The sequence below is a fragment of the Drosophila montana genome, unplaced genomic scaffold, assembly GCF_035044405.1.
Source record: "Drosophila montana isolate Dmon_TW-CO22-7 unplaced genomic scaffold, ASM3504440v1 contig_1_1, whole genome shotgun sequence".
Lineage (NCBI taxonomy): Eukaryota > Metazoa > Arthropoda > Insecta > Diptera > Drosophilidae > Drosophila > Drosophila montana.
Genome location: NW_026996920.1, coordinates 183,413 through 208,351, shown reverse-complemented (window position 1 = coordinate 208,351; position 24,939 = coordinate 183,413). Strand labels below are relative to the sequence as shown.

The 24,939-nt window shown below is 37.5% G+C and overlaps 2 protein-coding genes across 2 annotated transcripts in view; one reads left to right on the top strand and one right to left on the bottom strand.

The window, feature by feature from the left end:
- Positions 1–24,939, bottom strand: part of fipi (factor of interpulse interval) — an 89,054-nt gene that overhangs the window by 29,685 nt on the left and 34,430 nt on the right. The window lies entirely within an intron of this gene.
- Positions 10,633–11,346, top strand: Taf12L (TBP-associated factor 30kD subunit alpha-2). Its single transcript, XM_064679312.1, has 2 exons — positions 10,633–10,909; positions 10,976–11,346. The coding sequence occupies exons 1-2, from the start codon at positions 10,733–10,735 to the stop codon at positions 11,210–11,212; spliced, it is 414 nt and encodes a 137-aa protein (XP_064535382.1). The 5' UTR covers positions 10,633–10,732; the 3' UTR covers positions 11,213–11,346.

Here is a 24,939-nt window from a genome sequence, read left to right as displayed (position 1 = left end):
TCCGTTTAAATAAACATATTTTTAAGGTTGTATTTTTGGGTAGGGATCAAGGTTAGCACGCTTTAATATTTCCAGTAGAACGGGCATATATAACTTTACAATTAATTTAATTTATGAACATAGTTCAAATATGACAAGCCCTAGCTCAAACCCAAACCTGAGTTTATTATAGGAAAATTAGGTTCACGAACTAAACATACCGAACAGAAAATTATTTTTATTTTAAATTGAAAATATTAAGCTTTTCACCAGTCTCTTTAAATGCTGCTATATTATTACTTTCTCCCTCTCTTTAATCATAAATAATTAACTCATACTTATACAATATTTTTTAGTTTTTATACATTGACGAATCAAAAAATCTATTTGAAGATCGACAACTGTATTATTTTCTTCACTTTGTCTTTTTTATCCCTTTAAAATTATTTTGCCTCTCAAAAATTGGCAACACTGTCAACAATACACACTCGATATAGGAGCACACACACATAAATATTTATTTTATCCGCTGACAGCATTGAATTTGGCAATATGTCAGACTGCGGTTTTCTGGCCACTAAACTTTACCTAAAAGTTCAAAGAGCTGCTGCGCTGCATAAATAAGTTGCAGAGCCACCTCCCATTGACAGCAGGCGCTTCAAAAATGTGGCGTGTGTTGCCTGTAAAGTTGCGCGCAAGTAAACATGTGTTGTAATGAGTTATTGCTTTCTTTACCCGTGCCACCTCCCCTCCCCCCTTCCACTCTTCGTTTACACCACGTCCTGCAGCACGAAAATCAATAGCCGGCAATGTGGCCAATGTTGCAGTTGCCGTTGCCAAGTTGAACTCGTTATTTTCAAAAGTCCATGCCAATTGCATTGCAATACGCTGTGTGCTCAATGTGTGCGCGTGTGTGTGTGTGTAAGTGTTTGTGTGTGTGTGTGTATGTTTTTATGTGAATGCCTGTACTAATCGTGGCATATCAGTTACGCAGCGCACGTTGCCTTTTTGTCATGCGCGGCCATTTTTTCCCGCTGCCGCTGCTGCCGGTTGCATCTGCTTATTGCCACATAAATCCGGCAATATGCAAGCCAGAGCCACTGCAGTTATCCTTGTGTGTAAGTGTGTATGTGAGCTCTGCACATTGTCAGCCAGTCACGTGTTTCATCTTTACCGTAATATAAGTGGCAGCCTTTTGTCTTCTGAAGCCAGCTGCAAAAGCTACGCTGTCATTTAACGCCTTTTCGAACTTTTGAAGTGGCGAGCAAAAAAGAATAAAAACAATATACAAAATGGTTTCAGCCATAAATTTTGGGCAAGAACGGCAAACAATATGGCTATATTTATACAAATATATATATAAATGTATACATATATAACCAAAGCTTTATTCCTTTTACGTTTTGTGCGGAAAATCGTTTAAAATTCAATTTGCTAAAGTCGCCAAATGTGCGGCACATTTGTCAACAGCCAATGTTGCACAGTGGTAAGAATTGGTAAAAAATGGAGCTAGGAAATAATCTGTATTTAAAGTCTAGGAACTATCTGCGCGTGAAAACAATCTGAATTGAAATGCAAAGCAAATCTCTCATAATAACCGATATTAAATTAAATCAAGTCGATATAAATTTTGAAGTTACTTAAAATAATTTTTTTTAAATATTATTTAAGGTAGAGACATTAAATAAAAATTATTTCCACTGTATTTCATGTCTCACCTTTATCAGATTTGAGTAAATTATTGAAAACAGGTTAAAATAATCATAAAAACTATCGAGAGATCCAAAAACAATCAACGATAACAATCGCAAGCGCTCCTATCGATAAGTATAGATGTTTTAACAGCTTGGCTCTTTTCAATGCATTTTTCCTTATAATTTGACCGCATTCACACTAAGTTCCAGTCCACTATACACAAACTAAACGGTCTGACAAATAAATGAAACATAGCAGCTCAGTTTAGCCTGACACTCACACATATGTATATGCACACACATACACAAGCGTAGATAGACAGATGACAGACAGTCGCATAGATCAACGCGATGACGTCGACACGGAAGTTGCCTTAGCATTTCCGCTTGTCTCGCTGTCAGCAGCGTTGCCGTATCATCACAGCCGAATGTCTCGAACATTCACGGCATTCAGCTTCATCATCATTATCATCATCTCCATCATCTTCCACATCATCGTCTCGGTCGTTTGTCGCCGTTGGAGTCGCCTGTATGTCGCCTGCCAGGCGTTACGACCAGATGTCTGACGATTTGATGGCAAATGAGATGCCAAAATAGTTGCGTTTTATGGTTAAATTTGTTGTAGGTAAATGAGTTTTCATAGTTATTTTTGTTGTTATTCGTATACCTCGTAGCCGATACAAAAAACAAGGGTATAACAAAGTTTTGAAAATATGGTTTAAAGTAGACATTTAAATCTGTTTGTCGACGCATCGATTTTAGAGACATTTTAGGCAAGAGAAATTTAACAAAAACCTATATCGAAATATGGAACATTTCTGTAGTATTATAATATTAAGAATATATTTTGTGAATTATGAATCTAAATAAAGAAGCGTCATTTACAAGTTTGCATATGAGAAAGCTGTAAACCCAAGAAACGCTCTCAATGGATCGCTTCATGATTCAAACCAATGCCAAGACATACACCTCAGATTTTGATTAACTTTAAATTTCATGTTCGATTGCTTGTTATTCAAATAATCAATAAGCATAGGTTTGATTCATGGTAATTAAAAACATAAGGCCAATTTGCAGTCTATATAAACCCATAAGTATTTACGAATATGGTTTGACATTTGATAGTTATGTATAGGGTAACTCCTAGTCGGGTTGAATTTACGAGTAAAAATCACTCTGAATTGTGTTGTTGTTGCTGTTTGCGCTATTTGTGCCGCATTTCGGCTGTTTTTCCACAACTTAATTGTGTGCACTTTTGTGTGGCATTTAGCAAAAAAACATTTGCATAGATCCATGCCTGATCCATCGCCCGTCTGCATGTCGCATTTCATTTTGCATTTTGCATTTGGACTATGCAAATGCGCGAGTTTTGTGATTAAATTTTCAGTTTATAGCGACATTTTCGACAAGCTTTTCATAAGCAACGCCCGCAACTCCCATCCCTGCCCCCCCTTTCCCATGGGCGGCTCACTAATTGAAATTGCTTTTGCGTAAAGCATTTAGCGTGCCACAAAGATGTCGATGTCGATGGCGATGTTGTTGTTGATGTGGTTGAGGCGCCACAGCCCTTGGCATCAAATTAACTCATTATAACATTTTTGGTTCGCCTGAGAAGCGAGCAACTTGCCAGCATCCGGCGTCTGCGTAGTCCTATCTGCTGTGAGTCGATTCCCTTGGCTAAAATTTGCAGTTTGCGGCAGCTGCAAATTGAAAACGTTGCTTAACCGACTAAAAACTAACTAAAATGGTAAATGACTGTGTAAACAGTTTAGACATGCGCCAGCATAACGCATACGACCCGTGGGCGCATCTATATAAACTCCGCTCCACTTATTACGAGTAATTGCCACAGGCGGCACATTGTCTTGCTATCAATCTGTGCCGCAATCTGTGTGCCCCGCGTTGGTTGCATTAGTTTTTAATTGCACGTAATTCAACTTGCAACTGCGTTCGACATTTCGCTGCGGCAGCAAATTTATCACAAAGCGAATGTGATTGACGTCAAGCCCTTGGCTTGTGTAATGTGCCACGAAATGAAAGGATTTTGCAATACACACACACACACATCACATGTGAACACACACATACACACACTGTAATCAACAGCCAGTGTATTGCTATAAAATCTATCAATAACTTAGCAATGTGGCAACTGAAGCAGCTTTGAAAATCAAAGCCAAAGCAAAGCAACGCAAAGCGGGAATTAGTCAAGTAAATTAACTTGATTCAAGGGAATCGGTAAGTGAGCTATTAGGTGAGTTCCTTTACTGAATTAGCTAAAATTGAAATACCAATTAGTCTCAGATGATTGGCATAAGAGAAGCTATTTTAAAAATTTGAATTTTTGTTAATTCAAATATCTTTATTTATAATTCCTTTCTTCTTTTGTAATCTTGAATATGCTACTATTATTTTGTCTGGAACTGTGTATCACACAGAAAAATACCTCTTCGACCCTTTCCATATATATAAAAGAGTTTGTCCTGACTGATTAACTGAACAACCGATTTAACTTGCTGTCCAACGCAGAGCCGAAACTGCAGGAGCTACAAGGCTTTAAACTGAATTTAAAAAATTTGACCCACACATCCAACATGAAACACAGAAAAGCTAAATTTTCGCGATTTGCAAACGCGACAAAAAGAGCCAGTTTGTCAAGAAATAGGTTGCCTGCTCAAATCCGGCAGCAATCGTCACTTTTGTATTTGTGTGTATATTTTTCACAAAGAAAAAATCAATAATGATAAATTTAAAAACAGAAAAGAAATGGAAAATTGCCAGAACCCAATTAGTTGGTTTTGCTTAGCTTCAGTACATAAAATATTAGGGTTGACAAGGGTTCGAAGAAGAAGTCTGAAAACAAGAAACATTTCTTTATATAAATTATAAAAAAATGCGTGTTTCGAATAAATTGATACAGAAGTTTTTTCATTTGTTCAGTTGAGGCGAAACAATTTATATGAATCAAAATTACGAAAATAGCACTGAGAGCAGTAAAGAGTTTCTTAGCAAGCGTTTACTTATTTTGTTGACTGGTCCACAGCAGGATCGGCAGGAAGTGAATATCTGGGAAATCATATTTTACCAGCCTATCCAAAAGGCACACGGAATATGCTAGAAAAATATATTTTTTCCATCTTGTTTTTGTATTCTGAATACTTCTCAGTTTTGAAGCCATCGTCCATAAACTTTCACAGTTGCGTCTGCCAACATCTTATTTATATCACATATCTGAAAAGGGTATATAATCGTCGGCTTGGGAAGATATCTTGTCTATGTTGTTTAAGAATAGTTTTCAAGTTACACTTCTTACAAGCTGTTTGTACGTTTGCTCGAACTTTGCGTTGTTTGTTTTTTCCTTCATTATGCTTGGCACATGCTAACTTCAACAGAAACTTATTTTTTGTAAGACGTTTTAATAATTTCCAACTGAGTGCCTTCTTCTTTATCTTTTCAAGCCACGACAGACTTTAAAGATTTAATAAAAATTGTATTTTCACAAAAACTCGTCCACTCATTATTATAATGCATTACGTTGTTTGATCAATATAAAAATTTCCTTTTCTCAGCGTTACCTTCATGCAGCCTTTTTATATTATTCCTATACTTTTAAAAGATTCAGCGGTCTGACATTTTGAATATGAGGCCTTTCTAAATCCCATTAGCCTACCTCTCATAATTGAATTAACTGAGATGGAAGCTTCCTTGGAATCTTTTTTTGGCTGTGCATATTTTAAAATACTACTTAAATAATTATATGATATCAAACGATATTATTACAAGTTTCTATCATCTCGAGATCGGTAATTCTTAATGGATACTTAATACAAAAATTCATTAATGGGTACACAATCTATTTCATAAATACCTAAATGTTTTATTAGGGTAATATGTGATAAAAACAATCTACAAACCAAATAGTTAGCTTACAACTCTGTCAGAATTCATAAATGTCAGCTCAAGATGTGAAAGGATCTACAATTTTCAAAAGGCATATTTAACTCGCATTCTCTAAAGTGCGTTCAAAGACTTTCAAAATAATTTGACACAAGCAAAAAACAAATTCTCCAATCAACTTCACATCTTTCAACAGCTTATCACAAGCTTAAAATACATTGTACTTAATAAGTTGACTTCTTGTTAAACACGAACTAAAAGTGGAGCCTAATGAAAAAAGTTGCTCGACACGAAAGCCAAAGCCTAACAGTTTATTGCCCCATGTTACAGGATTCTTTAACTTTTCATGATGGGAAAGGGGGCTGGTTGGTATCAGTTGGGACAGCAGTTGATGGATCTGACAGCTAGCAAAGTATACTTATAACTACGGATGTGACTGCCGCAAAACTTTCGCCAGTTCTTTCAGCACTTTAATGTGCAGCGCACCACGAAATCAATACCCAGTTGTTGGCGGCGGCGACGGGGCAGGGGTTAGGGGAGTGGTAACTGAGGCTAAGCAGCCCCTGAATTTATTTGCCGTCTAGGAAATGGTTGCAGTAAAAATTGTTAGTGACTGGCGACGGTGGTTGCAGCCACCGTCTAGTGGCGCCACAAAACTGCGTCGCCATTTGTCTGCCAAAATGGGTAACAAAAAAATATGAAAAGACGCAAGTCTGAATGTCGTACCGAGAATGAGCCAGTGAGAAGTACCCTGTAGCCAGGTCTGACCTCAAGAAAAATAAGGAAGACTATGTATTTCTTCTGAAGCTTTTAAGATGATAACATTCCATGTATAAATACACGATGCTGTAAACTAGAGTGTATCAATAGGGTAAATTCTAATATCTAAAATATATGTAAATTCATTTTTGATATTGTTTTATTGACAGCATCTATCAAGTGTATACTTTACTCTGCCAGTGTGCAGGGTATACAAAAGAAAATAGCGCACATTTTTCGTTGGCCAACTTTTCCTCAGGGCATGACCTAGAAAAATAAGCAATCCCAAGACAGAGGAATTGCTGCCCAAGTTGTGGCAACTTAATAAGCAGCAGGAGAATAACTGGTGACCCGGTGGTATGCCGCATGTAGCATGCAGCATGTGCGCTTGTGGTCATAATGAATTGATTTATTGGCAATCAATTTTTGCAGTACATAATTAGTTTCAGTTTGTTTGCAAATTGATTGAGCATCAGTTGATTGCAAGCTCATTTATGTAAGTCTTAACCTCAACTCGTCTTACAAAATGCTCGCATTATCTATCAATAATTAAATTAATTTTAATTAAGGCCAATTTGCAAACAAATATATGTGTACATGTTAATGTATGTGTCTGACATACATATAAATATGTGTGCTATCAGTGAAAACAAAATAAATATTAATTAGGGTCGTTCAAAGAATACATTAAAATGCCAAAACGTGGGCTTAAAATGGTGACGACACGAGAGCAGAAAAATAATTATAATTTTGCAAAAATTACATTTAAAATGAATTACCAGGACATACAATTTATTCAATTTCAATTGATAAACAAAATATTTATGTGGCAGGCCTTGTTTTTATTTAATTATTAAAAAAAATTTATTTCAATGTGCCCTCTAGGTATAGGTATATGATAATAAATGATGTATTTGTGTGATATTAATTCTGGCCCAATAAAAACAATTTCTATTACTAAGGCCAGCCAAAATAAATTTAACCTCATTTTCATATTTTTCCATATTTTTTCTAAATTTTCTCAGCCTTCGATCAAAAAAAAAAGTTTTTCTACTTGCCAGCACTTCCATGCATTTACGCGCATTTTCTTAAATCTCTTTTAATTTTAGCAACATGACTTCATAGACATTTTATCGATTTACTCGAAACAGTTACCAAAAAAATAAATGTTTATAGTTCGTAAATGCCAACCGGAGGTGGAGCAAAGGGGGACGCCGTCTGGCAACAACTGGCGCCGTCTGGGCGCATTGTCTTCTGAAGAGAACAAAACAAAATGTAACCTTAACACACACGCGGCTTGACAACCAACCCCCTCAGCCCAACCCGCCAGGCAGGCCAAAAGATGCGTTCATTACAAGAGACGGGCGTATGGTAAGGCAGCAAAAACAACAAGAAGAAGAAGAACACAAACAATTTTTGGCCGCTGGCAACGCTGCTGATAAAGCATAAAATTGTCCTTTTTGGAATAGTTGAGATGCCTGAACCAGTTGGAATACTTGGAATATGGTTGCAGGCGCTCCATTGTGCGCCTTGACTCAACAACATTAGGCCAAGACAATGCTCGATGGGCGTCATAATAAGGGGAACACAATGGCCGGATTAAGTGGGTCCACAGTGCAATGGGCGTCGCGTTGCGGATTCGTTGCCATTGCACTCGAACCCATGCCGAGCGCCGAACCCGGCCGCCTAAAGCCAACCACCCCATTGTCGCGTGTCCTGTGCAGCGTGTCCTTTGTCAGAGTTGCAATTGTGTAGCTCGGGGCTGTTGCTGCTTGTTTGTTGCGCTTTTGTGTCGAGCACAACGAGTACATGAACATGTGGCTTGTTTGTCTAGTTGCCCCCACTTGCTGCCACATGACTGCGGCTGCAACTGCGACGGCGGCAGCGGCAGCAGCTGCCACTGCCCAGAGGCGGCACGACAAAATTTTACAATCGACGAGCGCTTTATAAACATTAATGCATTTTCCTTCCTCTGATTCGCATTGCAAAGTAAATGCCTTAATGCGCTTATCCTTTTAGCACCAGTTAAGCATTCGGTTTGCTTATACACAACAGCTCCCCGCCCTGCCCTACCCACCAAGCTGTCATGCCCCTCTTCGATTTTAGCAATTGCATTCCTGATCCTTTCCTCTGCTCTGTGCGTTCTTGTTTTTGTAGTGCAGTGCAAATATTGCCGCTAACATTTGTCAAGCGCGTTGTCGCTGACGTTCTCACAGTCGTTAGGTGTGAAAATAATATGAATGCTCCGCTAGCTGCCACACAGTTGACACATATACATACAATGCGCAGACATGCAATGGCAAGTGCAGGTGCTACGAGGGTCTCAACCAAAGTTCGTCTGGGGAAGGCATGAGACTACATTAACGCCCATATCTGGATAACTTTTACACTGTTTGCTAAATTCAACTCTTTGGGGATTATAAGCGCCACAGCCTTAAGTTCCCTGGAGAGTTTCCTTAACTATTGTAGCTCATAGTATTTAGAAACGAATGCCAGACTTAAGGGGAAACTAAACAAGTATTGACGAATTGTCACTTCTGGCCAGTCGTTTCTCTCCTTAACGTTTTTATTGTTTTATACTCAATACATGCTGTCTCCTTGCTTACACTGGACGTCACTTGCTATTGTCTGGGCACGTCTTTAAGGCCATACATTTATTTAAATTGCATTAGTTTTATTTATCCAATTACACGAACTTTTATTGGACCCCTCGTATGTGTTGAAACTTCTCTGACTCCGGTTGGGCAAGCAGGTTGAAAGCCAGTCAATTTTCGCACGCTCACGCGTCAATGAACGATTTGGTTTGGGCCTCGTTCGGGTTCGTTGACAGCCTGTCAGCCGACTGTTAAATATTTGCACAGTTGTTAAATTTCATCAGTGGCGTGTCACGGCTTCACACATCAACAATTAACAATGGCGATGCTAACAGGAAAGCAAAAAAAGAAACAACAACAATAAACGCCATCTCTGAGGCGTGGCGCAACGCAAACTACGCTAATTAACAAGCAATTAAAGCGCCCGAAAAACTTGACAAAACACAGCTGTTGTGCTGCTAGCCGCACTTTACAACAACAGCGTAAAGAAAAACAATTTGGCAACGCCACGCAAAATGCAGCCCTGCGAATGCAGCCAACTTCACGGTGTAAGCCACAGGCGGGTAAAGGGTAGCGGCTATGGTGGCAACTTCCGCTTAAGCGCTGCTTATCGCCGCACACTTTGCCAGCAAGTTTGCTTAATGCTTGCACAGTCGGTTTATATGTATATGTATGTGTGTACATATAAATATAAATAGATATAGAGATGTGTTATATGCGCTGGCAATGCAGACATGGACGCCATTGTTTATTTAAGCCAATATCCGTTATTTAAGTTGAGCTTCCTTCCGCTAACCATTTGTTGCCGTAGTTGTAGCCATCGCTGTTGTTGTTGTTGTTGCGTTTGTTGCTGTTGTTGTTGTTGCTGGTGTTGGCGTTGGCGTTGTCAGCTGTTTGTTTGGCTTTTGTTTGAAATATTTAGCACTGGGTCCAAGTAAACAGCACAAAAACAGCGCCTCTATTTGAACAAAAGTTCAACAAGAGAAATAACAGTGACAACAACAAGAACAAAAACATATGGTTGTCCTGGCTGCTCTGAACAAAGTTTACGAGCGGCTAAAGGAAGTGTGAACTTTTTGCCATTAAATAAAGTTACGGCACAGTCAGAGAACGAAAGTGTGGGCTGGACAATTCGTTGCACGGACATGCGATAAATTGCCGCACAAAATCTTTGTCAAATTTACCATCCCTTTTGACCGCAAATCAATGCAATTGGCCAAACAAAGTGCATTCCAATAAGCGACACATTTCCTCGAGGCCAGCAGACACAAAGCAGGAAAATCAGCAAGAAAAAAAAAGGAAAATTCCGAATTTTTAGTGTGCGACAAATGCGCACTGAATTGTGTGATTGCCATGAACTGTGTGTATGGATGGGTGTGTGTGTGTGTGTGAGAGAGAGACTGTAATTCAAAGGGCGTCAACGTAAGACATTAACATTGACGTCATACAAATTGCGCTTAAATCGATCAGTCAACGCTTGAAGTCCATGAAATATTGCATTGATTTCGAAACATTTTTTAAGCTTTTGTTGAAAACGTGACGAAAATCATGAATGGAAATCGGCAAATGACATTAACATTAATATTTCATTCCATAAATATGCAACACTTTCTTTCTGATGGCAGCTGATTTATAATTCTCAATTAGTTTCAACAGCTTTTTTATAAACTGACAAGTAAATCTAGCGCACAGGCAACAGTTTTTTTCCACATTCGACTGAGTAATCCTTTAATAATTCTCATTTTGTTTCAGCAGCCGTTTGATAAGCATTTGCTCATTTCCATTTTACATTTATTCACATACTTTAAAATGAGTTCCGGACAGCTGAACCCGTGGCCTTGGATCGATGAATTGCCCCGAGATACTAGCGATGTATCTTCGGGCAATGAGAGTCAATCATCATCCTGCAGCTTGAGCTCATCGAGCAAAAGCAATCAAGCCGAAAGCGATAAAGAATACATATGCTCCTCAACCAATAAATATCATGTGAGTACCATTTTAGTTCTACTAATATAACAAATTAATATGTATATCCCGCATTTTTCTCTACAGATTATACGCAAGTCGAATTTAAATCGATTTGTGCAGAAAATCGACAAAACTGCCTCGTTAGACGATCAGGCAGCGGACTTGGTCGCCAAGTGCGCCAATGCCTTCGTCAAGGATGTGTCCATGCGTTTGGTTAAATTGGCCAAATACCGAAATGCCGAGCCAAGTCTATTAGATCTGAAGTTCACTCTAAAACGAGAATACAACATGGAATTTCCACAGCAGACGAAATCTGATTAGTTAATAGATCAGATAAAAATCCTTCAATTTAGATTAAGTACATATATTATTGAAAAGCATTTTGTTTGTATGTTTGTATTAAAGAAGAACATGACAGTCAAAGTCGTAATATCGGCTGCAAATGGATCGGAAAACACCCTTCTTGATTATGAGATTAGTGTCTTTCAAACTGTTATCCGAATAGTGAATCTCAAAATGTGACTGTAAGAAATATGTAATGCAATTTATATGGCAAGAATTGGCCTGTCGGTAGCTCAACATCAAAAGAATATCATTAGTAATCTCCATGTCGATTTTGGGTGTAGTATCTCCCAAACGTGTAGACTTGTTTCTTATTCAGTACAAATATAAAATTTCACTAATAGATGATATAAAATGAAAAATTGCTAAATGAACTATAGAAAATAGATCAAGAAAATGGCAAAATAGTTAATTTTAACGAAAATCGTATAACATAACTCAAATGATTTTTACAGTGAAAACCTTTTTGAAATCAATCCGATGAAAAAATAAAAATTTCCAAAGTCGCGAGTGGAATTTCCAAAGAGGCTGTAACAAAGTGGAGTTTAGAAATCAAGTTTATCCCCGCAACAAAAATTAATTGGTATAAAGCATTGGGCCAACTAAGATTTAAGTCAAGGCCTGGGTCCATAAGCGTGGAAAATTACAATCAAAAGCCGAAACCATTGATGCTATAAATAAAAAATAGCCATTTATGAAGAAATCGACCCACTAATATTTGAGTTAAAAACCTAGGTCCAAATCACGTTCATAAATAGAACCTAGCAGTAAGTAGTTTTGAGCCAAACCTATTTGAAAATGCAGCCCAGTGAAATTTCTCAAGTTTCCCAAATAATCACACTCAAGGCTTGGCTCATCAATAAAGCTAAGCAACTTTGTAAGCTGACGAAAACTTTGCTGAGCTTAGATACATTTATGTTGATTTATTTATGCACACGACCAGTTGAAACTTAACTCGACGTCATTGGCAGCTCAAGATGCTGATGCCAGGTGCTTCGCATGCTGACGGGGCATTTTTCAGCAGTGGCCGTTGCTGCTGCAGGTGCTGTGATCGCCATCAGTAGCAGGGTCTAGCCAGGTACTGACGTTATCTAAATTACGTAATAAACACGGCTGATGGCAGCAGCTTAAGCTATTCAGTGCCCATTATGCAGCTGCAAATGGCCAAAAACTTTACCGTTGCATTTACCGTTGCTCAACATGTTTTGTGCTAATTAATGTCAAAAGCCGTTGGCAGCGATAGCTTGCAACTGGCAGCGGCCATTTTGTTTTGCAACCACACACAAACACACACACTCACAGGCAGACAGACAAACAAGTGAAATTTAAAACCGGAAGTTTATTGTTGCAACAATGGCGCGCAACGGAAACACCGGCGTTGCCCTCTCGCTGGTCGCTGTCGCCTCCATTGCCACCATTGCTGAAGTGGCCGTTGAAGAATCGCTAGCATTGCCGAAGAAATTGCACAATGGATAACGCCTGCCACTGGCCAGGCGCAGTTCTCGCTGCCCATTGCGCATGCTGGCATGCACAACAAAACTTTTCCTAAATAAAATCCTTCGAGTATAAATGAAATGCAAACTTTTTTCCGGTAAGCTGACGTTCTAATTGTTTGCAGACCGGTTTTCTAGGGTTTCTGGCCTGTTGTTGCTTCTATTTCTGTTCTATTTGCAGCGCTGTTGTTGTTGTTTCGGACTATCTGCCATGACTAAGCTTGGCACTATGTTCATTCTACCCAAAAGTTAACAGTTTTAAAAGGGTATATTAGCATCCATTACAAAGTTTTTCTCTCAGCCATTAAAGGTATAAAATTAAATCAGATTGAAAATAACGATCTTCAAATTGGGTTCTTGTTCATTATATTGACGAGTTATACTTAAGCTTTGAGAGGCTTATGAAAACTTACTCTGAGATAGTTAACAGCAGTATGGGGAGGACTACAAAGGATTTGTTCAGCTATTAGCTATTTACTACTGAACACTCTAAAGCAATAATAATAAAAAATGAATTTAACGCAATTTTTCTTTGCTTTCTCGTCCTCGTTTTTTAAACATACCCAGTTTAATTGAAAAATAAAACTTTCTGTATTTCAACTTTGCAGCCCGGGATCGTAACAATTTAATTTGTTATTTTCACAAATATCGTCTTGGTTTCTTATTACTCAATGTTATTATTCATTTTAGTAATCCCGTACTGAGTATTTTATTATTTGAAACTACCCCACTGTCATTCTGTCCTGTAGAGGATATACTATTGTTGAGAATGCACCCCTGTTATTCACTTATTTGTTTGTATAGTTTTTTTTTCGTTCTTTCTTTCTTTTATCCATCAGCCAACTTAATTTTTAAATAATTTAGAACAAATTTGTGCTTCTCCTGTTGGGGAAACTTTAAATGAGCAGCAGCAAGTCGGGCAGCGCGAAGTGCTTAAATATTAAAGCGGGAAAGCGTTGCAATGGCCACGATGCGTTTACGTGCTCGCGCCAACATAATTGCGCTTAAAATCGTTTAAGTGTTTTATAATCCGCCCTTTTTTGTGGCATCAAAGGAGGGGATTCCAAAAAAAGGACGAAAAAAGCTGAAATGGCTTTTTAAAGCATTTACCATGGCTGTAGCTTCCTACATGCGTGTGTGTGTGTGTGTGTGCTGGTCAGTTAAGTCCACGCACACATATGGAAGCACACGCAAAGCCTTCATCGAAAGCCTCGAACCACGCGCTCCGCACACCCAAGCACACACACACACCACCACCAAACACACATCTGCGCCATTAAAAATTGTGCAAATTTCTGCGCGTTGCTTGCGGATTTTTTTGTTGAGGGATAACATGGACATGAGCCACGCCCACAGAAGCCACCGCCCTTTGCGGTGATAGCTGGCCAAAGTTACTGCCAGTTAAGTGGGTTAATTACGACACAGATTTGCGGTAGGCAAGCGAGAAATTGTCCGGAAATTCATCCTTTAAATTAATACCGAAATAAATCGGAATTATATAATGATAATACGAATAAAAATATGATAAATCCCTATAGAAATATTAGCAGTGGTATTTTATATACCCTTTTACTAATGTCATGAATGAATCTCGCAACTAATAAAGTAAATACATTTATGAACCGTTAAAGATCGTTAGGCAGTTCTCAAAAATCAATTGTCTTGAGCAAAATATGTACCATAACTAATACTATGTACAATAGCTTATCCCATGTGTTTTCTTTACTCTCTGGTTACCATCGAGTATTTACTGACCACGCCCAGCTGTAGTATGTGCTTAGCATGCTATTTCTTAATTGATTCAGTGTGTTTCCAGCTCTGTTTGTCCAACATTGTTTCTACTTATTCAACTCTATTTTATTACTCTTGTTTCTTTGCCTTTATCTTTTTTTCCCTCTTTTTATCTGAGCTCTTCACAATTACTTATCGTATATTTTCGTTCTTTGTAAGAAATTGTTACTGGTTCATTTATTTGTTTTAAAAATGGATATATTTAAGAAATATTTAATATTTTCATAAACAAAAAAACCCAAGTAATTTTTGTAAAAACTCAGGGGTCAAGCTTATGTCCATAACTTAAAAAATGTTATGAAAGTCAATTAAAGTGTTTTTCGGTTTGCTGGCAGTTAATTTAAGATTTTAAAGATTTTGGCCAAGCTAAAATTGATGATTTTAAAGTTATTCTGTTGACTTACAGATATATCAATGGCATTTAAAATCAGTTATTTAATTAATACAGTAATAAAATGAATATCTAATATATCATAGTTTGTTATCTAAAATTGTTGGTATTTTATGCAAATATTTTACACTGCTGCACGTAAAATCAAATATTTGATATGACCTAACCACAAGCCACTGCCAATTATTTATGCGATCTATGAGCCGCTACAAACTTTATGTACACATATTTCCGCTCTACATACACAACTGACACACAATTTCTTAAAGCATTGAGGTCAGGTGTGTGTGTGTGTGTTGGTTGGTGGTGAACTCTTCTACAGACCTAAATGCATTTTCTTTATCACACCACTCAAAGGCCGCACGGAGTACAGGAGCATACACCTGTTTCTGGCCCAAAGCGCTTTGAAAACCACTTGCAACACTACTTGCGGCAATTGAGAAAAAGTTGCCACTCAAAGAAGAACTTAAGACACTCAAGTGCCAGTCTCATGCACACAAATGAACAGATATATGTATTAATAGATATATATATGCAGGTGTGCGTGTGCGTGTGTGTGGTGGGTGTTTGTGTGTAAGTGTGTTAACATACAAACCAGTTACAATAGCTATGCAAATGCTGTAGCCACTTAGATGGTTAAAACCGAGGCTGGAGCTGAGACTGAGGCTGATGTCGGTAGTAAAGCTTTTCACATATGTACATATGAGCGCGTGTTCAACATACCTGTAAGAGCCAAACAAACAAACAAATAAATATACAAACAAGCACAGATACCAACACACATAAGTAATAATCTCGGGCTGTTGTGGTTAGTTCCATGAATATGCATATGGTAGTAGAGTGCATAGGATTGAAGTCCATAAAAAAGACTTAAATGTGTTTTTATGCAACTAGAATTATGCTTATTTAAATGCCAAACAAATACAAATAGACGAGACGAGACAAACAGTTGCCCCTCCTGGGCCCTAAGTATCTTTTATATGCTTTACCTCAAAGCTTTATGTAGCTTGGCAACCGATGACAAGTTTTTGCCCTGCCGTGTCATGTGAACCGCTTAAATCTTTAGAAAATATCTAAATTGTTCTCTATGGCTTTTATGTAAGCTGTCTGAGTCAGACAATGGCCCTGCTATCATATATGTGCGTGTGAGTGTGTGCATATTTATATGTATATATATATATATATCTCACTCTGTCTCTGTGTGTGACATGCATTATACTGTTTTTGACTTTGCCACAAAACTACGCAAAAATGTTGTTGTCTGTGAAACAAACTCCTATTGTATAAGCCACACACTGGGGGATTTGGCTGCTGTGACAAATGAAATTTATAGCTGTTCGGTTCAAAACTGCAGCGTTGCAAATCTCTGTGTGCAGCACATCTAATTCATCTTTCAAATTAGCAACATACTGCTTTTTTCTATTGCTCTATTTTGTGGTGTGATGACACTAGCTGTCAGTGTGTAGCCAATAAGAATTTAATTTTTACTGCCATTAAGCTTTTATGTGCTTCCAATGGGCAACTTTACTCTGCTTAGAAAAGCGTTCTCTATAAAAGCAAATAAGGTATACTAAAAGATCTAATTAAATAAAACTAAGCTTATCTTTCAACTGTTGCACAACACTGATAATTTATACAATTTAGGTTCTTAGACATAAATTACTTTTAAACACTGGTTTTCAACACTGATAAGTGATTTTTTGATTGTTAGATCAGATTAATATTTTAAGTTATTAAAGTATGAGTAAATTTAAACTTTTAATTAAAATAAATTAGTTTTATATGCTACTTAAAATTGGACGCTGCTTCTTTGGACTGATTAATCAGCGTACAATTAAACATTTTCAGCCAGTGTCGTTTCAGCTTAAGCGTTCAACCGACATGAGCACTCTTTGTGCACATGTGACAAGCAAAAGCCCCAAAAGTGGCATAAATATAATTCTACAGCATGCTTTTTTTCTGGGCCCTACACACACACACACTCCCCACAAATGGGCATCACTCATACGACTGGTGGTAACAATGTTGTCCATTTATACATGCATATATCATGCTGATTCTGTCATGATCCCAAAGGGCTTTACATTGACAGAGCAGCGCATTATGCTGATTAGGTCTTGCTGTCAGGCACTCTAAAATTTTAAGGCTTTCAAGACTTTAATTATATTAATCAAAGGCAGCTGTTTGACAGCTGCTTGCGGTCCGTCAGGGGCAGTTCGCCTGTTGCGCCCCCATGGTCATTGGAGTAGTTATGCTACTGCCAACATTACTAATCTAATAAGTTGCCCAACAGACCGCAGATATAGCTGCTTGTAATCCAAAAACAGAAGCTCGAAGCGTGTGTGCGGTTTGCGGTGCACACTCACACACACCCACACACTCTCAAAAACAACCCTTTCTGTCCATCTGCAAATATCTTCGAGTCAGTCGATGCAGTGCACGGTGTTGTGGTTTATTTTGCAGCTAGGAGTGTGCAACTGCATGTTGCATGTTGCATTTACTTGCGGCTGCTCATAGATTTGATTGCAAGTGTAATTCAAGCACGCTTCGTTGGTCAGATACAATTTAGTTGCTGCTGCTGCTGCTGTTACTTTCGCCTGACTTGCTGCTATACCAAATTTCCCATTGAGAGTTGCCGGCATTTGTTTTAAAATTAAAGTGTAATGCAGCCTTTGTACAGTCGCCCTCTCCTCTGTCCCATTCTTTTTTCTTTATCCCATTTCGTTTTTGCTTGTGCCACACAAAGGAGACACCGCACGGAGAAGCCGTGCAGCGTCGAGGGACGCCCCGTGTGCTCTGCACTTTCGGTATATCCTACACAAGCATCTCCTGCATCTGAATTCCCTCTAAGTTATGTGCACAACGAGTTCTGATTAAACGCAGCACCGCGGGCTGCCCAGACAGCGGGCGGTGCATAAATGCAGCTTTGTGCTTTTTTTAGTCACATCGAATGTCGCTCATAAGTATGCTATAGTTTTTGTTTTACATGTCGTTTAAAGAGTAGGGGCGACTAAACGTTGAAATTGTTGCTCTCGGCTATGTGCAAGCTGCATTACAAGCAATAGAGACCTTCAAGAGAATGAACTAGCTTTAATAACTACCCATTTTAGGCAATCAAGTCCTTATTAGTCACTTTACATCTGGTTAGTTATAGTTTATAAAGGTTTTGTTTCCAGTAGCCTCTTATGCTCCTCAATGGAATACTTAAATGTTTACTGAACGTTTTCCACTTGTTGAGCAGCTTCACGCTCCATAATAATTATAAGTTTAGCAATAATAGCTTTTTCTAACTAATAGATACAACTGGTCCCGACTGATACAATGAACACAAATGGTTAAGCACCAGATTCCTCGATGGTCATTTCAGGTGAGATAAGAATTAAAATTATTTCATATCGAAACAATTAATTTAAGCTTAATTCGACGGACACAACTTTAAAGCAGATATTGGATGCGACCTGATAAAAAAAGCAACCAAAAGCATAGCTTCGCCGACTTTAACCCTCATAATAGATAAAAATGTCATTATTGCCTTAAAAGGTTTTCAGTTCTGATAAATATTGAATTAAATACAACAAAAAACTTTGCCGATAGTAACTTAAGCTGAGTTGTAATTCAACTAAACAATATAATAATTTTTAAATCTTATTTAAGCATCAGCACCCGCAAATCGCTTAGTCTTGTTAAACTTAAACTTAACTCCTAATAATATTTATGATATTTAACGGAATTCGAAACAAGCAAAAAATAATTTGATTAAAATTTTAATTGGTTTTCTGGGATTTGACAAATTAAACTAGAAAATATACACTTTTTATTCAATTAACAAACCAAAATATTTATCAATTTACGCTAGTATGTGTACGTATTTCACTAATAAACAATGAAAGTCGATTTAAATAAAACATTTTGCAAACAAATACAAATTATGGTCAGGGGTAATGCGTGACAAAAAAAAACAAATAATTTATAGGGCTTACAGTGTCATTAACAACAAATGACCACAAAATGCATTGTGGACAGTGCAAAAACAAAACAATAAATATTTGAGCAGAAAACAATGTTTGGCTTATTGTTGTTGTTGTTGTAGCTATTTGTCTGGTTGTTAATGTTAATTAATTTGAACTAAGCGGCTTATGCATATAAATAGCACACAGCAAATGACATTGAAGCCCAACAAGATAATTATTAGTTATTTAAACAGCTTTTTGTTGCATATTTAATGCAAAGCCGCCACGATTTATGTAACTGACAGCCAGCTAACAAGAGAGACAAAGAGAAAGAGAGACCACACAGAAAGGGCAAATGTACGGTAGAAGGTTAAATTACAATACTGAAATAAGTACAATGCTTGAGGACAAATATTGATTGTACTTGTAATACCCATTAACTATAAAACGAGCACAACAAGGTGGCATCCACATTCAAGTTGACCATAAATTTGAACATATTTCATTTTATATAAATAATTTCATCAAGGTTTTTAAAATATTTATTAATCAATTTTATAGAAAACCCTTATCCTAATAAGTCTACATTGAGGATATCATTTGATTACTCTAACATAGTTATACATATGCCAAAATCTAGGCAGAAATCTACAGAAGGTTTAGTGCTGCATTAGAATTCGCAACAGGTCTTCAGGTTCAAAAAACTGGCAGCCGACTGCAGACCTGCCGACCAGCAGGTTCTTGAAACAGCCATTCACACTTGTTCCTCTTTTGAGGCTTTCTCATATATGTTTGAACACGACGGCACGCACCATTCGTTTTTGAGACAGGTAAACGAGGTATTTTAATGTCGAGCACTCTCGACGGAAACATTTTTACACATTTTTTCTTAGGCATTTTGCATACATTTTTGCGCTTTGTGCCATACAACAAGTGCAAACATAAATCTTATAATTGCCCGACCCAATTCGTTATATTGATAGCGACCAGAAAGGACCTTACACGCTTTATCCGCATGTTTATCCATTTTTTTTTAAATTACCAAACAATGGCCGTGCACTTTAAACTCGCAGCTCGAGGCCACTCGAGATAAATCACGGGCATAAACCAGAGCAATAAATAATAAATCAGCGCTAACAATTTGCACAACGGGCCCAAAGGCAACCAAAAGCGGAGAGAGCGAAGGGCAAACGGAAAGCAGCCCGTAAAGGGAAAAAGCCCCGCTGACAACTCAAAAAGCGGAGTCAAACGATGGCATGCGACTGCAGCAGACCGCATTCTAGATTATTATGCATTCACACGAAATATAATTAAATTAATTGTTCGGAAAAGGATATGCAGCAAAACAGTGCGGCCAATGTCAAAGCCATAGCATGAAAGGAAATTGAAGAACGGTGAAGACGGAAGTCATGCAAAGAAAACTAGTGCTGACTCTTGTTGAAATATACAAACTTACGTAAAGAATGCCAAATTGCAAGGCCAAGCTGCTCTTTCTTATGCTATCTTTTTATATATTATTATTTCAGAGGGTATCGCTGAGTACTTTTAGCTTTAAGCGAAAAAGAATACATTTAAAGAGGTAGAATAAACTATAGTTTCGTTTAAATGATTAAAAAAGCATTATTATTTGAGGGTACCATTTTCACATGAATTTAGACCAAGAATAATTTTGCCAGATTTATATTCTAAATTGATCTAAAGGTCAAACCATTAACAAAAAGCCAAACCTTGTGAAAATCGGATGAGATTTGACCGAGTTATGGGGTTGGGGAATTTTAACCTATGGTTATATAGGATATTTAAGGCTTCCATTTTCACATGAATTTTGATCAAGAATAATATTGTCAGACTTAGATGCCAAATTGATCTAAAAGTCAAACCATAACCAAAAATAGGATATTATATATAGAATATTTAAGGGTTACATTTTCACATGAATTTTGACCAAGAATAATGTTATCAGACTTAGATGCCAAATTGATCTAAAGGTCAAACCATAAACAAAAAGTCAAACCTCGTGAAATTCTGATGTATTCAGGCAACATACTTAATCTAATTTTAAGCTTAAGTGTGCTTTGAAAGCTCTGTATTACTCAATATTAACAGCATCTCAGCAACGCACCAAGTCTAGTTTCAAGCTTGAATGTGCTTTTAAAGCTCAGCTAAGACACATAATTATCAGTTTTAAGTTTTAATGTGTTTTTGAAGCAAAGTTAATACTTATAAACAGTAGTGTTGAAACGAACTGTACTCCGGTAATGTACTAAGTCTAATTACAAGTACTAATGTGCTTTCAGAGCTCTTATTGCAGTTTCTACGTGTTAAGCTCACGAAAATTCAGAACGGACTCAAATGACTTAAGCACAAAACGCTGTAATCGTATAAATTGTGAAAGCACTTGGAAATAGTTTAAGCAAATGCAATTTTTGTGCATAAATCAAATGCGCACAAGCTGAGGAAGCTGCAATTGCAACAACAACTGCGAGGGCTACACGAATGCCCGTCAGTCGTTAATCAAAGTTAAAATGCGTTAAACAAGCGAAACAAACGCTGCAAAATGCACATTTCGACGCCTTCTCATGACCAATGCCAGGGGCACCAGCATTTGGCTGGTTGGTCTGTAACTAGGTTTTGGTAGTGCTTCTGGTGCAGACTATTCTGATAGTGTGCATTGCAGCGACTTCCGTTTCCTTTGGCAGCGCTGCCTTTTCCGCTCTTTGCCTCTGGCCATCGCTCAGTTATGCATTTCCCTCGATGTTTGCATGTTTGCAAATTTTAGCTGGCGACGCGTTTTAAACAAACTTTATTACAACGATGCCCGACGGCTGGCATCGACTCAGGCTCAATGCTGTTTGCTGGTGGCGTGCTGAAGCGGAAGGATCAGCCGGGCGGTGCGGGGCGGACCGATAGGCAAAGTTAATGCACAAGCATTGTTGCATGCTTTGGCACTTGAGGCGCATAACTTGTCGAAAATTTTATGCGCGCCACGCTGCCGCTGACAAAATGGCGACGGCTCGACAATGTTGTCCTTAGATATGCAACTCGTGACCCCAATAACAGCACGTCCCAGAGCCCATATCATATGCCACATTAGACCACAACCAGTTCCACCAATTTATTAGACCAAAAATCCGAAATAAATTTTCTGGCAAATCGCTGCCATCTGTTTTATGTATTATCTAGATGCCTCATTTATGTTTCATATCCAATGCAAATTTCGAATATTGCAAAACAGCTTTCTCATTAAAAAGCAGCTAATTGGCAGTTGTCCCAATGACACTATCAATTTCGAAAATCTTTTATTAAACAAGAGTGCTCTAATGGAGAGGACTTGACTAGCATATACCCTGTACCGAAATAATACGGCTTCGTACTCGTACTCACTTCTACTCAAGCAGCCTATTACTTAGAAAAAGGATACTCAAGCACACTATTATTTAGAAAAAGCCTAAGTATTTGTATCTCTAGCTACTATTATTTAGAGATATATTTCAAAAAGCCGCGTCTTCAAATTAATTTTTATTAGTGATCAATCGACAAAATAACATATAACTTTTTTCTGCGTATAAAATGTATAAAACATGTCGATATTGACTTAACTCGTTGTCGTTATATTTATATACTTTGGGGTCGTAAATGCTTGTGCTATTTTCAGGGTACAGAGTATAGAAAACATATTAAAAATATACAATTGGTTAGCGAATTTTTATTGTACGATAATGAGCTTGAAGGTTGCCTTTGAGTGTTTAATTAGTCTGTTATGTATTTATGTACTTAACTTTATTTAAACTTGTTTATATATAAACTTGTTTTTAAATATTTACAAAAATATTAAAAAATCTTGATCCATTGAATGAATTTATTCAATATAATATATGTATTTCGCTAGCATTTTTTATTTTAATGCTAAATTTTGCATATTATTTACTTGCCAGTTGACAAAAAGGGAAATTTAACATCATTGTATGCGAGTCAAAGTAAATGCTTTTAAAGCTCTTAAAAGCAATGTAGTTCATATTTCGCAGCAAGAACTCAACTCTCTGTGCGAGCTCAAAATTGTTAGCAAAATGAATAGAATACAATAGTGGATGAATTGCAATAGACTTTTCTTTTTGCTGGCTCACTTCGATTGCCAGCTATTGCCGTTTTATTAACGCAATTGCGAATACCAAAAGAGGGGAGTTTGTTGGCGGGGCATTGGCTGCGATTTCATTGTGCTGCTAGTGCTCCAGATGAACGCTTTGATTACCATCAAGGTTTTTGCAATTGCTTTGGCTGTGTGCTTTTGCTTCTTTCAACTTGAATTTTATTAAATGGCGTCTATTGATTTTGAATGCTGACGCCCACAAAAGTTGCAAACAACTTTCGAGCAACTACTATGTATTTTAATTAGAAATTTCCTGCTGCCGACTGTCAGTCAACAGTTCAAAAATATTTAAATTAGCATCTAACGTTTTATGCCTGGCCAACTGTGCGTATGAGCGTTCGGTTTTCATATATCACAAATAGTTCAGTTACTCGCAAACTGACTGTTATTGCTACCAGACTGACGCTAGTTAAAAGTTTGCCATTGTTGTTGCCCAAAAAAAACAACAACGACAACAACAATGAAAATCATCTATCATGGTAACTAATTGCACAACGCTGCGTATACGTGATACGTGCGCGCATTTAATGAATTTAATTAAGTTGATCACAAAAGCTTCATATCAAAAGCATAAAACGTCTAAACATTTTTCAAACAACAAACTTTGGTCTGCTTATGTGTGTGTGTGTGCGTGTGTGTGTAAGTCGAGTGCGTATTAGTTGTTGCCTTCAATCTGTCTGCAGCTAAAGAGCCGCCTTCCTTAGCTGGCATCCTTTCGCACATATCTTCGTTAAAAGTTTTAAAAAGTTTACTTTTATTACTCAACTCTGTGCGTGTGTTCGGGTGTGTGTGTGTGTGTGCGTGCTAAGCGCCAGCCCAGGACTAAATATCCTGGCCAAAGCAGTTTGGCACTTTGCCTAGCTGCACAACAACAAAGAGACAATATTTTTTGTTTTGCAATTAGATTTCGAAAAATATTTCTAATTAAAAGTACACACAAGATTTTTCAATTGGTTTTTGTTGCTTTGTATTTCAGTTTGTTTTTATTACTTTCAAATGTAATGCAATTAGAACAAAAGTTTAATAAAAGCAACGCAGCTGTTGCTTTGGCCAGTTTTGGGCAATTTGTTGCATATTAGTTACAGTTTGGCCAAGTTTACAGTGAGACTCATTAGTCTCTTGGCAGCTTCTGCACGCATCACAAAGAATATTTGGCTTATTGAAATTAAATTGCATATTAAGAATTCTTTTCAGCTGAAGTATTAGCAAAAGGGCTTATTGCATTTGATAAACAAGTTCGTTCATGTTTAATTGAAACTGAAAATTACAGTGTGAGGAAAGTTTCTTTGGAAACCAGAACATTAAGCATATGGTTTTTATTTATGTGATATATAAATAATAATTTGTGTGAATAAATATGGTTATTTCGTAAAAACATTGCCAAATAAAATATATATTTGGTGGCTCAAACACAGAAATAACTGATATTGCGCTGCTTAACTTGACTCTGGATCTGGTAATTGGGTTGTCGAAATAGCAGTACATATATGTATGTATGTCGGGAGGTATTCACATTTTTTTTGATCAGACACTTGACCTTTGCAGTCATTGCGCAAAAATAAACAAAAAATACTGTGACAAATGGTTTTGCGGAAAATCGGGTCCTGTTATTAAAAATGCAATAGTTTTGTTTTGCAGGTGTATTATATGCTTTCTGTTACCTCCTCGCCAGGTAAGTCTTGGTGGCGAAGAGACGTTGACGAAGAGACGGTCGGACTCCCTTTATGATCCGAATTGTGTGCTGGCACTTAAATAGCTTTTGCTGCGAAATAAATTTCTACCAATGGAAAAAGAAGAAAGAACATTTCTGAAAATCGCATAAAGGCTTAACTACCAACTGACCAAAGGAAATAAGTAATTTCCCATAGGATAAGCTCTTACCTAAAAACAAAAGAGAACGTTTATCTTCGGCATGTCGTTGATTAAATACCCTA

Bases quoted from the DNA above. Each gene is read 5' to 3' on its own strand.
- Taf12L (XM_064679312.1), top strand. From the start codon at position 10,733: ATGAGTTCCGGACAGCTGAACCCGTGGCCTTGGATCGATGAATTGCCC. The intron at 10,910-10,975 runs GTGAGTACCATT...TTTTCTCTACAG, and splicing joins CCTCAACCAATAAATATCAT to ATTATACGCAAGTCGAATTT.